The 17,301-nt window shown below is 40.1% G+C and overlaps 1 protein-coding gene across 1 annotated transcript; it reads left to right on the forward strand.

Moving 5' to 3' along the window:
• The first annotated feature begins 771 nt into the window (after nt 1-771).
• Nucleotides 772-6,684, forward strand: LOC115266550 (UBX domain-containing protein 6). Its single transcript, XM_029872840.2, has 2 exons — nt 772-912; nt 5,158-6,684. Exon 2 carries the CDS (start codon nt 5,262-5,264, stop codon nt 6,561-6,563), a length of 1,302 nt encoding a protein of 433 aa, XP_029728700.2. The 5' UTR covers nt 772-912; nt 5,158-5,261; the 3' UTR covers nt 6,564-6,684.
• The last annotated feature ends 10,617 nt before the right edge of the window (nt 6,685-17,301 follow it).

A 17,301-nucleotide genomic window follows, 5' to 3' on the forward strand; every position in this document is an offset into this window, starting at 1 on the left:
TTTAATTTGCAGAAGAGAGAGAGTCGATGAAGAGAACTCTCTCATGTTACTTTCGCCCTTATTTAAACTCAATCTAGATTTATACTTTAAAGTATTGCACGCAAACCCCAAAATTTTATTCCCACCTTTGGGTTTTCGCGCCAAAGACCCAACTTGAAGGTACATCATTTCATGGAAACGTCCCTTGAAATTGAACGGCTATTTTCAAACAGTCCAAGAAAAGTCCCTTGGAATTCATCTTTGAAAAATCTTGAAGTTTATGCTGAGTGCAGAAGTGAAGCCAAATTTGCTCGAATAATTGCAACACTTCAGTTGCTTCTGTGACAACGGCGACAGCAGTGGGATTGGTCTAACAGAGAATCGCATGCGCTTAATTTTCATTGGGCTTATGTCAACAAAAATCCTGACAAATCGAGCAAAACAAAAGAAAATTTCGTTCGTTGTCATCATTTTCTCGTGAAAAGTTTTTTAAAAACGTATTTTTCCACCAAAAAGCTATCTCAATGAGCTTCAATGTATTTTCGATATTTAACATAACGTCCCTGCTGTCGGAATATACTAAAATTTTCCAACTCGTGTTTCCCTCATCTGCGGGAAATCCCGACGGTGGTCAAGCCTCGTCTAGTGTTGTTGAGGACGGCGCAGAAACACTCGACACGGAATATTACTCATCCCAACAACAACAACATCAACAGCAGCAGTTCGATTTCAGCATCCTTGCCAACATCTGGTGCGTGCTGAAGGACACCGTTCAACTTTGGCTGGAATCCGTCGGCAGCCCGTTGGAGTTCACCGAGTTCCAGTTGCACATCTGCAAGACATTCCTCATCATTTTGGGCGTAAATTTGCTGCTGATTGGATTCTACTGGAGAAAGTACGGAAGGATTATCACCGATCGTTTCATTCGTCCCAGTGAGTATTGATTTTCTTAGGCAAGGTCGGGAGTGAGGTAAATGAAGGAATGGAATGACTCGACTTTCGAACCAGTTTAAACTGAGTGGGTAGACGATTGCTTCAAACAAGCAATTTTCTACATACTTATGCTGATAATGACGCAACCTGTTGCATTTTTTCCCTACATAATCTTAGGTAGGTATTTTAAAAACTTGAGACGGAGATTTTCAATAATTTGGTCAGAAGCTTGATAAAATTACAATGAAAACATGTTGCAAAGGGAAAAAGTTTTTTAGAGCTACTTTAACTTGTAACAGTGATGTAAATAATGTTGATAACTAATTACACTCATTCGTAGTTGATTGCTATAAAAAATAGTCATGTTAGGGTTCAAAATATCTGTTTGAAGTGATTCGATTGAGATGTTCACCTTCATTTAGGAAATTCGTGCCATTGTCGTGATCACGAGCCTTTTCATGAATAACAAAACATCCTGTACATTCAGGTGTCTGAAGCCAGTTTCACTTAACAAGTGTTTACCGAGTACGCGGAAACGCAAATGTGCAAAAACTGGACAGCTACATATCAAATGAATCGAAGTTCCATATTGATAATGTGGATTTATACTGCCATAATCCGCCCAAAAGTGACGTATGCTTCGTTTGTCTGGTGGCCAAAAACAAAAGAGGCTACCACCCTATCAAAGCTTGCGAAAATTCAACGTCCTGTATCCATTGCTCTTACAGGAGCGATGCGCAGCACTCCATCAAAAGCTTTAGATGCGATCTGATACCTTTGCACGAGTACGTGCAATTAGAAGCAGAAAAGGAATTGCTGAGACTTGCACGTATTGAAAAGTTTATGCCAGGTGATCTTGTTGGTCACCTGGGCATTTCACAATACTTCCAAAATAGGCCAGTAATGAAAATGATTAAAGACTGGATGAAACCTGTGGAGAACCATGATGCTCCCTACAAGTTGCACGAAACTACTCGCACAGATTGGGAAGTCGGAGGTCCCACTGTTCGTCAATGGTCAATCAAATTCTTTACAGATGGCTCAAAAGTTGGAATAAAAACGGGAACAGGAATCTACGGCCCTGGAATACAAATTTCAGTGGCGATGGGACACTATCCTACGGTGTTTCAAGCGGAGATTCTTGCTATTTTGAAATGCACATTGAGAGAAAATACAGATACATATGCAAATATTTGAATTTTCTCAGATAGTCAAGCTGCACTAAAAGCATTGTGCGCTTACAAATGTACTTCAAAGCTTGTCTGGGAATGTCTTTCACTGAGCAGGTTGTGCCAAGGGAACTCAGTAAACTTATACTGGGTTCCAGGCAGTGAAGAGAATTGTCAGACAAAAGAGGCACAAAACAAGCAACAAAGAAGGTGCGACGATTACTCTTTATCCCTACTGGTAACAGATAATGACATGATCTCGAAATTTTTTGTTGCAGACAAAACGGAAGCTGAATTTGTTGCGTACTTTTCAACTCGTGAATAATCAATTATTGCTAATCCAAAGTCGAAACTGTTTGATGATAGAGCTTCGCCAGAGTTGCAGTGTTTACCGACTCGAAGTTACCGTTCGAAAATCGCAATGCAAGGCTTAAAAATCTCTAAACTCGTGGTGTACGATGTTAATCCCATTATTTTCAAGTTGGGACAAACTTATGTCGCATGGGTTTGTTTGTCGCAACAAATACAGGTTGCGACATTGTCATTATTGTTGCGCGATGGTTGAATTTTGATTCACTGGTTCCAGGTCACTGTGGCATTGAAGCAGGGTGTCTACTACCTGGAAATCCGGGAATCCTCAAGGAATTTTATTTAACAGGGAAAAACCTGAAATGCTCGGGGAATATCTTGAGTACTCAGGGAGATTTTACTCCGATAAAAAAAAAACATTGGGTCATATGAATAAAAACCTGGTAGTAAAAATCCATACATATAGAAAATTCGCTACAAGGATTTTTTTTTCAGAAATTCCATCAGGTTTTCTTTCTGGAACTTCTTTAGAAATACCTCCTGGAATGTCTCCTAGGCTTTCTTATAAAATTCCTTCCGTATTTTTTTCCGGAAAGGTATACTTTCGGATTCATTCCAGGCTTCCTAAATGCCAACCGATTTCTCCTGGAATTTTCACAGGGATACTATTTCTTCCCGGTGTTGCTCCCGGAGTTCCTTCAGTGTTTTGCTCAAAGAAATCCTCGTAGGATTTCTACCAGAATTTATCCTGAATACTCTACAAGAATTTCTGTCGGAATAAATCGTGGAATTTCTTTCGGCATTCTTCATGGAGATTTTACGCGATTCCTTCCGGTGTTCCTCTTGGGACTTCCCCAGAAAATCTTCCCAGAATTTCTTTCAGAGTTGCTAAAGGAGTTATTGATGGGGTTTCTACTAAAGTTCACCAAAGGATTTCTGAAGGAGTTTTAACGAATTTACGGCAAGAGATTTTTTTCATTTTTTTCCTGTGATATCTTCAAACAATTTCTATGGGCTTTCTTCGAGATGTCCTTCCTGGTCTCCTACAGGAATTTCTTAAAGGTCCTCGCGAGGTTTATTTTGAAATTTTACCTGAGATTTCTCTTGGAGTATCTCCCGGAACTTCTCTCAGAAGATTCCTTCAGATGTTGGTCATGAGATGCCTCTCAAAATTTTTCTTAATTTACCCTGGACTTTCTCCTATGATTTTTTTCCAGAGTGTGTTCTGGGATTTCCACAGGAGTTATTGCTGATATTTCTAATTGAATTCTTTTCTCTCTTTCTTTCATTCATTCAGAGCCAGGCTGTTCCTTGTAGTTGTATGTACCGGATTTCTTGCAGTGATCCACCTGATTTTTTTTTACAGATATTCTCTGCATTATTCCCAAAATTCTTCCCGGAATCTTTACCAGAAATTGTCCCGAAATTCTGGATACTCTTTTTGGGATTTCTGCCAAAGTTATTGCAAGGATTCTTTTACAGGTTTTCCTCAGAATGTCTCCTGATATAACTTACGAAATACCTTATAAGAAATTGCTCGAGAAATATTCGAGGGAATTCAAATAAAATCTTACGAGAAACTCCGCAAAGTGTTATTGAAGAAATCTCGACTTCAGGTAAAACCTGGGAAAAAATGATACATCTCGATAAAAGTTCTACGTAATAGTAATTTCGAAAAGAAATATTAAGGACATCCAAGAAGGAATTATGAAAACCTCATGGAATCCTGAAGGCAGCTACGGATGAAGTTCCGCGAGGAAAACAAGAGAAATATCGGAAAACTATCGGTAAAAATCCCGACATAAACTATTGAATAGCTATCCCGGAAAAACACTAAAAAGACACGGACATTGTCTTCAGCCAGCGGCTGTACCGATTGAACGAAACTTAACACAGAGTGGCTACGGATAAGAAGCTATTCTCGCAATTTCATCGCTCGGAGTTTGAATAGTTTTGGACGGATCTTCAGGAGGAATCCAGCGAGAGTTAGGTAACTTACGTATTTTCGGCAGTTTTGTTATCTTCGTCATGTTTTTTTTAAACCTGTTGAACTCAGAGTTGGCATCGAATCCTTCGCAATCAAGCTGAATATGATCAAGTTTCAGGCAATTTGACCGACAAAACCTCCTCATAATGAAGAGAATAAACCTGCCGATGATATCCTTAGTCACCCTTCATATTTTTTTTAGAAAATTTGGGTTATTTTTTTAATTATAAACTTTCAAAATTTCATCTGGAAAAACCTGGAAAACTCAGCGAATTTTATTTTGAATTATAAGTAGACACCCTAAGGGAATGAAATGGCAGACGAGCTTGCTAATAGTGGTTCCAATTTACAGTTTGCTGGCCCAGAACCATTCTGTGGTATTGCTGGTACTCCACTGGCTCCGTTAGCGGTTAGGTTTTTATTAAACACCCCTAGCTATGCCTTGTTCCCGTGCAATAAGCCGCATAACACCCTGAATTAGGGGTCACCTGACTAGTAGACTCTTACCACTGGAACAGGCGGTCCGTAGTGCTACTCTTAACCAGTGTTGGTTCAACTGGTTACGCTACCGACACTACCCAGCTATCTAGGCTGATCGGAAAAAGAAGTTACATATTATTGATGATCAACGTCATACGGGCCCGAACAGCCATCAATCTTTGCACAAAAGACTCTACCAAAGCTATTCCAAGTGCATATCGTAGGAATATCCAGTCTATTTTGCTTTTTCCACAACGTAAAAGATAAATAATTTATGTTTTATGTTTTGCATACTTGCAGGTACCGCAAAAGAAATCGAAGAACTTAAGCTATCTGTGGCGCGGCTCAAGCTACCGAAGGAGCACAGCCCAAGGATCTAAGCCGAAAGACCCGACGCCGTCAAAATGTCCAACAAGCTAAAGAAATTCATCGCCAAGCAGAAGCTTAAGTTCGGTGCCGCAGGCTCCGGCCGAAAGCTCAACTCCGAAGCTCCTCCGCCTGCAAGTTCATCACGGAAGGGGCAGTCATCATCAAGCAGGGACGTCTATGTACCACCCAAGCGGAAGGAACTCTCGGCTGAGGCGAAGGCAGCCGCCGAAGCCGCAATGGCACGCGTCCAAGGTTCGACTGATAGGAAGGAGTTCAATACCTCGCTGGCGGCGATAAAGGCGCAGGTTCGGCGGGAACTGGACATGGAACGCAAAGCAAAAGAAGCAGCTTCACAGGAAGGATCCAGCGGAGATAGTAATTCTGAAGGCGAAAGAAAGGATTTGGCAGTGCAGGGAGTATTCTTCCGATGTCCGCTGATCAGCGACGAAGTATTGCCCCGTAAGGAATGGAAGGTTAAGATTAGAGAGTTCCTATACGAACAAATGCAGCACGAGAAAGGCCTGTCAGCATGTTTGATCATATACAATTGTAATCCCAAAGAAAAGTATGAACCTTGTGTAGAAACTCTTATTAAATGTTTGGAGAACATATATAACAATCCTAATGAAGAGAAATACAAGAAAATTAGGATGACCAATAAAATGTTCTGCGACAAAATCAAGGTCTGTGAAGGAGCCTTGGAGCTGTTGCACGCAGCAGGTTTTGCTGAAATCACCCTAGATGACGAACCGTACTTGATTTGGTCGGAGGAGAACATGGAAGCCGAGACATCGCTCCAAAGTCTCGTCGAAGCGCTCAAATGTTCCGAACCCATTCATTTGGAGTTGGATCGGAACATCCAGGTGCTTTTGCCGTCTCAGGTTCGTAGGACGAACCTCCCGGATGACTTCTACCGTATCTCCCCAGAGGAAATTAAACGCGAACAGCAACGACGCACGCAAGCTTTGGAGGATGCCCAGATCCTGAAGACCAAAGCCATGCGGGAAAAGGAGGAACTCCGAACCCTCAATCGATACAAGTTCACGCTGATAAGGGTTCGCTTCCCGAACGGGTGTTTTCTTCAAGGAACGTTCAACGTGTACGAAAAGCTGTCCCAGGTGTACGAATTTGTCCAGTCCTGCCTGATGCACGAGGCTTCGGAGTTTGTGCTGATCTCACCGACCGAGCAACGATTCACAGAGGCCGACTTTGACAAGTCACTGTACGACCTCAAGCTGGTCCCCACTATTCTATTCAACTTCAGCTACGAAAATGAATCCCAGCAGCTCAGTGATTATCTAAAGGAAGAACTTATGCTGCTTATTCAATCCATTTAGAATGGTTGCTTTTTTTGTTTTATCTTTTAGTGTTTTTTAGCATCGGAAATTGTGCGTACCAATCTATACTATTTATGTACTCTTTTAGAGGCTATTAAATAAAATATGCAGACCGAAGAGAGTGGCTCGTTTATTCATTTGATCCCATAACCAATAACCATTTCCTTTACATGTCTGTGCCTTTGAGAAATAAGCATTGCAATAATGATTAGCTCAGCAAACAAATTTGTCGCAGTGGCGGTTATGGCGGTTATGGCTATGGCGGCAAGGGGCTATGGCGGTTTGTGGTAGGTCAGGATCGTTGGGTACGTACCGGTGATGTGCTGGCGAGCGCTCGCTGATGGCTACTAACGGCAATGGCGGCTGGCGGTGTCGGTCCCTATTGTTCTGTGCCGACTGGAATGGCGGTTCTGGCGGTCTGGTTGGCAAGTGGGATAGCGTTCCACTGCTGTAAGGCCACTTTCGTGACCTGGGCTTGGCTACGGCGTTTTCCTTCGTTGGCAAGATTGACGGACCACGGACGAGACCGTATTGGCCACGCCGAGAAGGGTCCTCCTTGACGTTTAGGGCTGTAATCCCGAGGAACTCTCTATCGGTCGGTTGCTGTGACCCGAGAGGCTGGTCTTTTACGGTTAGGCGTAGACCGGATTATCGATCTAGGGCCGAATCGTGTGGACAGTGAGGTGGCGCTTCCGTGACGGTACCAAAAGGTAGGTCAAAAAGGTCCTGATAGGTAAGGTAACCAGGAATTAGGAACTAGTGTTACCAAGGCCACTAATTAGGGCATACCTGAATGAACGTAGGCTGCTTTTTCCAATTATGCAGATTCACAGAACGAAAAACTATTCAAAGCCACTTTCAAAAGAAACTCACTTCTATCACACACGAACGCCGTTTTCAAAGTGATCATGGCGATCGCCTCAAGCCTTAAGCCCAGTTTCGTGTTCGAAAGGAATTGCTCAAGAAACTTCTTGAGCAATTCCTGGCAGAAACTTTCAACGGTGACTGCCATTTGAACTGTCATTCCTTCGTAACTGCGTACTGCGATCAAAGAAAAAACGGTTTCTTGAGCGTTTCAGGCAAGGAATTTCCCATGCATCAAGATAGGCTGAGAAATTCCTTCTAAACTGCAAACAGCCCTTTAAAATGCCCTCCATTCCATCCTTTCCATATGTTCCTTCGTCCTTACTCCATGTTGCCTTGGTAGCAAACAACCACCCATTATGCTACCAGGTTGCCTACATTTGTACTCACAGCTCAAGTTTTCGCCCGCCGCCCATTTTGACCACAGTTGATTTAAAATACAATTAACATTCAGATTTCAACATTCGAACAAACTAATGCAAAATTACATTTTTTTCATTTAACTAACAAAACCTATTATTAAAACCAAACACTAATCAAACAAACACTACAGTTTCCTTGACAAAATGCACAAAATTAAAATAAATCTGGGGATCTTGTAACTTAACGGTTACATATATGAACTCTTCTAATGTTAATTGAAATTTCTAGACCATTTTTCATCACCACTTCAATAAAAACCCTTCAGTGTCGTAACTATCGTTTTGAAATAAAATTTTAGGTAGCAAAATGACATAAAAAAAGCGGCTTGTACAATATGCCCAATATACAGAAAGGGCCCAGGGTATTAAATACAGTGGGATAAACCTTCTTAATGCCATGCACAGGATACTGACACGTGTTCTGCTCAACAAACTCAATGAGGAGTCCTTCGCTGATGAAAACCAGACTGAGTGTCAAGAGGACCAATCAACGTTGGATAATTTGTTTACCCTGCGGAAGAGTTTATTTATTTATTTCGTTAAACATAATTAAAGTATTTTTTTCCATATTTGTTCGAGACATGGTTATATCTATACATGCGCAGTGATTATAGAGATTCATCATTCGATTTAAAGGATCAAATTTCGCATAATCTGTTCGATGACTGTTAAGAGCAAATAGATTACGACATCTTAATGGTTTAGCAGGAGTATAGAAATTGATGATTGATGATAGATTAGCAGAGTCAATGCGTTGAGATACATACTAATAAGGGTCTGTTCCAATTGGCGAATTAAAATTAATTTTCACTTAAACTTGACAGTTTGATAATTATTTCCTTAGCAGAACTGTCAAGTTTAAGTGTCGAACTGTCAAATTTGAGTAAAAATTAATTTTAATTCGTCAATTATAACAGACCCTAAATCTCTTATAATGGTTAATTCGCGACGCTCTTTCAAAGTTTGGATATCTATAGGCATTTACAGTTACAAAGTTCGGGAATTTATCTAACAATGTATTTTCTCTGGTTTCGACTAAGTGAATATAAATGCATTTTTTAAAGTGTCCTTCTTGTAGAGGTCCTTTTGTTTTGGTAAACGCTGTAAGGGCATGGCAAACTAGATGTTAGTCACACGAACAGTCGCGACATTGAACTTCTGTGGCTAGTTATTCTACTTTCTCCACTTTCTCAGTCGAAGATCCGTTAAGCAATTGTTTTATTTATGCTTTTGTCATGGAATCTTGATACTATGTTTGTGCATAAGGATGTTTGGGGATACTTGAAATTTGTCGATTTCTGAATGCTGTTTGATTATCTAGGTGACTGTGGGAACAATATTCAGTAAACACGACAGCACTGAAATGTCAAATGCATCGATCCAAGCGTCCCGTACAATCGAACTGCTGCGGAAGATAAAAAAATAATAATCAAGGTACAAGATATCTTGTTACATACTAATAATAATAAATAAATGCCTCATTTTTACGTTGGTTACGTCTCTTGGCACTCAATGTTAACCTTCCAGGACGCGCGCCATCAAGCTACCGAAACTGCACCGCACTCGAGCTGTATACGAAAAGCGAGGTTTTTTGGTAGTGTTGTACTTTTTACAACAGCGCGCGCGCTGAAGGGTTAAACTACATAACTCTACTCTGTTTTATTTTATGTGATTCGTTTAAAATTTTGGTTCTTTAACCCTTCAAGACGCGCGCTGTTGTAAAAAGTACAACACTACCAAAAATCCTCGCTCGTCAGTTTTAGCCATGATTTATCCCATAATCCGAACAAAGTTCAGAGTCAAACTATGACGGGCTGAAGGCGTTTATTTGACAAGTGAAAAGCACATTGTTCAGGAGCATATGCTTATCGATACATCAGCTTAATAAGATGCAGACAAATGTTTTGTTAAACTCTTTTGTTTTAGAATCAATGCTTGTCGAATAAATTTCTTGTTAAACTTTTGAAAAGTGTTTTAATTTATCATTGTTGATATCGATGAGAAAAGTCGAACATTGACTATTTTCTCAATTGAAAAATCATTTAAACAGTTACGTGTTGAGCATAATTTTAGTTCAGCTATCATTACCATTATTAAGCCACAATTCAGCAAGCTTGCTTGTTTGTGACTTGCAATTGTTAGTTGGGTGATCATTTCTAGATCATGTAAGAGTATGGACTTCTAGCGAAACTATTTAAGCTGATATATGCAATATATGCAATGCTTGATGTAACAAAATCAAGTTTCCCTATTATAGACAAAAGTTCTACCTCGTTTGCAACATTGGATGATTGGAAGTATAGAGTGGTACCGTTTGTAATTTGCTGCTAAACATTGCACTCTAAGAAGCGATTAGGAAATTCTAACATCCAGAGGAATGCTACTATCATCACGCAGTCGCACTTAGACATCGGCTTTGCGAACAACATTAATCTCATCGGTATCAATCATACGGCATTAGGGTAAAGCTTTTTCTTCTCTGATAATAGGATAGACAATAAGCCTGATTGGTACTGAATTCATGATTACGTGTAGAGATGAGTAGTGGTGTTAGAGTAGATTGATAGAAAGCGTTAGAAGTTATATAAGATTTTGTCAAAGATTTTAAAGAACTCTATAATATTTGATTTTGTGTAGGGCAACGTTCAATAGTTAAATGCACTAGTGAAACTATTGGAGAAAGGTTCCAAGATATTTTTTCATGTTTTTCTTGCTTGCACAAGGGTTTATGGTGATTCCAGAGATTGAGAAACACATGGAGGCGCATGGTTTTTGTTGCCCCTTGGCAGAAGGCATGGTGCAGCATTTTCGTTTTACGAACCAACTTTCAAAATTGCTGAAACTAATTAACATGCATTATTTTTCAAAATGTTGCCACTGTGGTTTCAAGCAAATATTAATCTTGTTCAATGATGTAGGTTGAACTTGCTCGATGTAGCTGCGGTATGGACGATGGTTGGTTCTTTCAGCAGCTGATACAGCTCGTGGTTCATTCGCCTTCTCCAAGTTCCATCTTCCATCTGCACTCCGCCGTAGATGGTACGCAGTACCTTCCGTTCGAAAACTCCAATTGTGCGTTGGTCCTCTGCACGTAGGGTCCATGTTTCGTGCCCATAGAGGACTACCGGTCTAATCAGCGTTTTGTAGATAGTTAACTTCGTGTGACGGCGAACTTTGTTCGATCGTAGAGTTCTGCGGAGTCCAAAGTAAGCTCGATTTCCTACTACAATGCATCTCAGAATTTCTCTGCTGGTGACGTTTCCGGCGATTACCAGTGAGCCCAACTACATGAATCCTTCAACCACCTCGATTTCATCACCTTCGATAAAGAATCGGGGTGACAGGCGCGTTGAGCCTCCCTGGAGCCGTTTGCCATCATGTACTTTGTCTTCGACACATTAATGGCGAATTCGATTCGCCTGACTTTATTCTTAAGTTGGATGTAAGATTGCGCCATCGTCTCAAATTTGCGAGCTGTATTATCAATATCATCAGCGAAACCAATCAGCTGAACGGACTTCGTTCGTTCCACTCGTGTTTATCCCCGCTATCCTTATTACACCCTCTAAAGCAATGTTAACGACGCGTAGTGCGTCATCAGCATCATTGAAATCTCGCTCGAAATTTCAAAGTGATAAAACTCAGTTACCAAAGCGCAAATTCGAATGAAAATGTATCATCCCATATGCTCACTCGTGGTGAGTGTGATGATACTTTTTCTACTGCGTGACTGCAAAATTTCCCGTTTCTTATCACTTCAAAAACGCGAGGCAAACAATCATTGAAAATTAAAAAGTCAATGATTCCTATGAAAATTCTGTGATGCACCAAGTCACCTTAAACAGCAAGCATGAAAAACCATCACCTTGCTGTAACCCTCTAATTATCCGTAAGGATGCTATTATTCCGTAAGGAAAAGTAACGTTTCTCCCCATACTGGAGCAGTTGTCAAAAGTACTTGCGGAAAAAGGTGGAATTTTACTTGAGCGCTCTACTTGGCAACAAGAAACTAGGCTAAAGGCCGTTTCTTCAACTACAGCATCATCAACGTCCACTGCCCACACGAAGGGAGCTGATGACGAGAAAGAAGCGTTCTACGCGCAGTTAGAGCAAACATACGATGGTTGCTCGCCGCGTGACGTGAAAATCGTTGTCGGCGCCATGAACGCGCAGGTAGGAAGGGAGGAAATGTACAGACCGGTAATCGGGCGAAACAGCCTGCACGCCGTATCGAATGATAACGGCCAGCGATGCGTAAACTTTGCAGCCTCCCGTGGTATGATAGTCCGAAGCACCTCCTTCCCCCGCAAAGATATCCACAAAGCCACCTGGAGATCACCCGACCAACAAACAGAAAATCAAATCGACCACGTTCTAATCGACGGTAAATTCTTTTCGGATGTCACCTGTCCGCACATACCGCAGTGCAAATATAGATTTGGATCACTACTTAGTCGCTGTATGAATGCGCTCAAAACTTTCGACAGTCATTACCACGCGTCGAAGTCGAACGCCGCGGCTCAACATCGAGCAGCTGCGTAACGTAGAAGTGGCTCCAGACTACGCGCAGCAGTTAGCAGTGGCCCTACCAATGGAAGAGCAGCTTGGCGCAGCTACACTTGAAGATGGCTGGAGGGACATCCGATCCGCTATAGGTAGTACCTCGGCTACAGCACTAGGCTTCACGACTAAGAATCACAGAAACGACTGGTACGACGGCGAATGTGAACAGTTGAAAAACGAGAAGAATGCAGCATGGGCGAGAATACTGCAACACCGTACGAGAGCGAATGAGGCACGTTACAGACAGGCGCGGAACAGGCAGAACTCAGTCTTCTGGATGAAGAAGCGCCAGCAGGAAGAACGAGATCGCGAAGCGATGGAAGAACTGTACCGCACACACGAAAGTTCTACGGGAAGATGAACCGCTCGCGCAAAGGCTTTGTGCCACAAGCCGACATGTGCCGAGATAATCACGGGAATATTCTCACGAGCGAGCGTGAGGTGGCGGCAGCATTACGATGAGCTCCTCAATGGCGACGTTGCAAGTACCGAAGATGACGTGGTAACAGATCTAGGAGTATGTGCACAGGACGAAAAACTTCCGGCTCCTGACCTCCAAGAGATTGAGGAGGAGGTTGGCCGGTTGGTACAAGGCCGATGGAGCAGATCAACTACCAAGCGAGCTTCTAAAATACGGTGGAGAAGCACTGGTGAGAGCACTACACTGGGTCATTACCAAGATTTGGGAGGAGGAAGTATTACCGGAGGAGTGGATGGAAGGTATCGTGTGTCCCATCTACAAAAAGGGCGACAAGTTGGATTGCGGGAACTACCGCGCGATCACACTACTGAGCGCTACCTACAAGATACTCTCTCAAATTTTATGCCGCCGTTTACCACCGATTGCAAGAGAGTTCGTGGGACAATATCAGGCGGGATTTATGGGTGAACGCGCTACAACGGACCAGATGTTCGCCATCCGCCAGGTATTGCAGAAATGCCGCTAATACAACGTTCATACTTGTTCATCGATTTCAAATCGGCGTATGATACAATCGATCGAGAGCAGTTATGGCGATTGTGTTCTATTGGTTTAGGGGATTTTTTTATTACCGTACGGGGTTGGGCAGAAAGGTCTCAGATTTTCATGAAACTTTTTCCACAGGCAGGGCTCAAGGATATATGAACAAAAAAAAATAAGGAAAATTCAGGGTCGCCTATTTTTCCGGAAAACTCAGGTGGATTTTTTTTTGTTTTCCCCTGACACTACTTACATTGAAAAATCATAACTCAAGAACGACGCATCATAGAAACAAAGTTTTTAATGAAAATGAAAGCAAATTTTCTCAGGAATCCAAAAAAAAAAATGAAATGGAAAAAGTTTTCCACAAAATTTTTCACCGTTGAGAAAATTCATAAAGAAAAACCGGAAAACTATGTTCGAACTCGTGGAAAATTTAAAAAAAAAAAATTGAGAAGGTAATTTCATGAGCTTTGATCGCTGAATCCTGATTTAATGCAAATTTTGTGAAAAATGAAATAATATAGGCTTACATAGTCATTTTCACATAATTGACCATAACTCAATAACGAGAAAAAAGTACATTCCAAAAATTTCAGCTTATAAAATTACATTCCCATAAATATTTTTTTTGAAAATTTTCCACGGGTTCGGACATAGTTTTTCCGGCTTTTCTTAATGAATTTTCTCAACGGTGGAAAATTTTGTGGAAAACTTTTTCCATTTCATATTTTTTTTGGATTCCTGAAAAAATTTGCTTTTATTTGAAAAAAAAAACTTTGTTTCTACGATGCCAGGGGAAAACAAAAAAAAATCCAACCTGAGTTTTCCGGAAAAATAGGCGACCCTGAATTTTCCTCAATTTTTTTTTGTTCATATATCCATGAGCCCTGCCTGTGGAAAAAGTTTCATGAAAATCTGAGACCCTTCGGCCCATTTTGTACGATAATAAAAAAATGCCCTTTAGTTGAAATAAAAGTGTTTTTCAATTCTTGTTAGCCCAGAAATGGAGAATCCGTCCAACAACAGCCATTCTTTAAGCATTGTGAATGTGAAGTTTATGCACTACATTATACAGATGAAATGCAAAACTTCTATAATATTTAAATAATTACAAAAGATATTTCATGATTTTTTTTTCCCAGAAAAAAAACGCTAAGGACGTACCAGATTTAAGTATTTGAGCTATGGAGAGTTTAAAGTTTCCGAACAATTTTTGAGCCACCTTTGGTAAATCTACAACGGACAGCATTATTTATTAGAATTTTTGGTAGTATTCGATCATTCGCAAAAAAAAGCAATCAAATATGTCGACCCTACGTATATGTAGCAAGGTCTTATAAGACTAAAAACACTCAATACTGACTGACTTTGCAGGTGGTTTGTAATTCCAATCAGACTATCATAATCAAACGATTAAGGGATTTTCCCCTACATAAAACATATCAGCTGACGAGACTATGACCAGGTCAGTGCGTTCCACAGCCTACGTGAGTAAATAGTACAGCTGAAATGAAGGATTGAAGATAAACCAACTACATCATCATTGTCACTAGCAGACCTGTTTTCCACATACAACTGATACGTACGTTACTCATTCTGTATGTAGGTAACATATAAGTGGATAAGTTGCACTCTTTGGTAAATTTAACTCTTGACACCCGTATCAGAAAATCGTATCCGATAATTGATCTTTTAAATTAGGAGAAAATGATGTTTGAACGCAAATTAGCGCTCGTACGGTTATCGAAAATATTTATCCTGTTGGCCAATACATTTATGAGGTGATATCGATTGACGTCTTTGACAGTCAACAAATTTGCATTTCTAACGCTAATCTTTTCAGTCAATCGCCAAAGGGAAATTGGTCGGTAAATCCTTTTGTTACTATCCATTATGATGGCTATTATTGGAAACACTTTTGTTGGTCTAACTTTAGGACCAGAACAATGTTATTAGCCATTCTGCTCTGTTTTATATACTTTACAACCCGAACGGCAAAATAACATCCAGAGCTGGAAGGTAAATAACGGCAGTCTGGCACACACAAATACAACCATGGAGTTGTTATTGCGTGAATTTGAAGAGTTTTCTGATAAAAGAAGATGTTTTGGAAATGTTATTATAAGATTTATGAAAATCTGATTGTTTTATCAAACTTTCATTTACAAAAAAATCTATTTTATTTTAAAACTGTATTGCAGTATCTGGAGGAAGAATTCTTTGCGATTTATTTGTTTTGAATTTAGTGCATTCATAACGGTGTGAGTAATTTCACTTCTGTCTGTTTTAGCTACGCACATTAATATTCAGCACGATGTTGGTAGCAGACAAACGAACCACCATCATATGGTTCTCACACAGATGCATTTCGTCACGTAGCTCATGTAAATAAAAAGAATAAGGGGTCGAATAGATCTAAGCCAGTTTCATAAGAAACCTCAAAACATCAAATTTTGTTGAAGTTAAATTAATAAATTTTCGTGCTCAACTTTCAATATAATCGACGCATTTTCAAGATGACATGCGTACTGCTTTTGACTGTTTTCAACCTCATTTGGATCCTAAAATGACTTTGAATAATAAACGAGAACAGTGCCGAGTCGCTTGTTGGGAACTCGGTTCAAATTCTCAAGCCTAACTATGTATACAGCCATGCGCCTCCATCGGCTCTTCGCACTGTTGTCTTGCCATAGCTGTTCCACTGCAGTGGAAGACTTTGAAATTAGCTGTTTATGTGAGGGACCATGCGTCTCCTCCATGCATTATTTACCGTGAGTAACTCTCGTTGAGACCGGCCCACTATTTACACCTTGTCTTCAAAAATGGTTTAGGTGATGATTTTCTGAAAGTCTTTCTAAAAAAGTAAGGAAAATACAAACATTCACAAAAAAATTGTGGGCTTCGTGGCCGTGCGGTTAGAAGCGTAACTCATCTAGGCGTTTCGTAAGCTTCGGAGTGTGGGTTCGTCCCGCTCCAGTCGCTGAAAATTTTTCGTCAAACGGAAAATTGTCCACTGGACCACTGGGTGTTTCGTGTGCTGTCCGTTGTCTCATGTTAGTAATCGTTCAGTCTTTACAACCTCTAGTTGAAGACGGTGTAGTGTCTTTTAAAATTGGAAAACGTTTTCCACCACGAAAAAAAAAATCAAAAGATACCTTGATCCATACTCTAGATGTATACGAAAACCGATTTTGAAAATATTGCTATAAGTTATTTAATGAAAAATCAAAAACCAAAAAAAAAAATGAAGAAATGCTTTCAGTTTCGCCTTAAAGGCTAATTCTTCACATTTGGACTAGATTTGAGTAACTCTCGCTGAGACCGGCCCACTATTTACACCTTGTCTTTAATAATGTTCAAGGTGGCGATTTTCTGAAAGTCTTCGTTAAAAAAGTATGAAAAATGCAATTGATTACTCAGATTGTGGCATGGTTTACAATAGTGCAGATTACTTTTGATAGGAAAAAAATACATCTCGAATTTTTCGACATGCTTTGTATAAATGTCATAGTTTTAAATTGGTGCAAAAATTTTGAAAATCGGTGGTTGCCAACATGGTGATATGTAAATTTTGATATAAAATTCACAAATATAAGGAAATTTAGAAAAAAAACAAATCTAGTTACAACAGATATTAAGTTGTTGATGCCATATCAATAAATCTGATACATCTATACGATCGTTAGCTGTTAAAAAGGGTGTCGTGATTTCAAGTGAAATTGATCAACGTGAGACCCCTTTTTATTTGCCAAAAATAACTTTTAAAACTCTAAATAAAATGGGAAAAGTGACCATCAGCCGATTCAAGGGCTATTGAATGATGATTTAACGAATTTCGTAGCTTATTTATTACATGTTTCTGTTTATAATTTAACATTTTACCCAACAATATGTTTTGCGATTTTGAAAGACACCTTCAAACTTT

Source organism: Aedes albopictus, chromosome 2 (assembly GCF_035046485.1).
Source record: "Aedes albopictus strain Foshan chromosome 2, AalbF5, whole genome shotgun sequence".
NCBI classification, from domain to species: Eukaryota; Metazoa; Arthropoda; class Insecta; order Diptera; family Culicidae; genus Aedes; species Aedes albopictus.

Coding starts and splice junctions, on each gene's coding strand:
- LOC115266550 (XM_029872840.2), top strand. CDS start 5,262: ATGTCCAACAAGCTAAAGAAATTCATCGCCAAGCAGAAGCTTAAGTTC.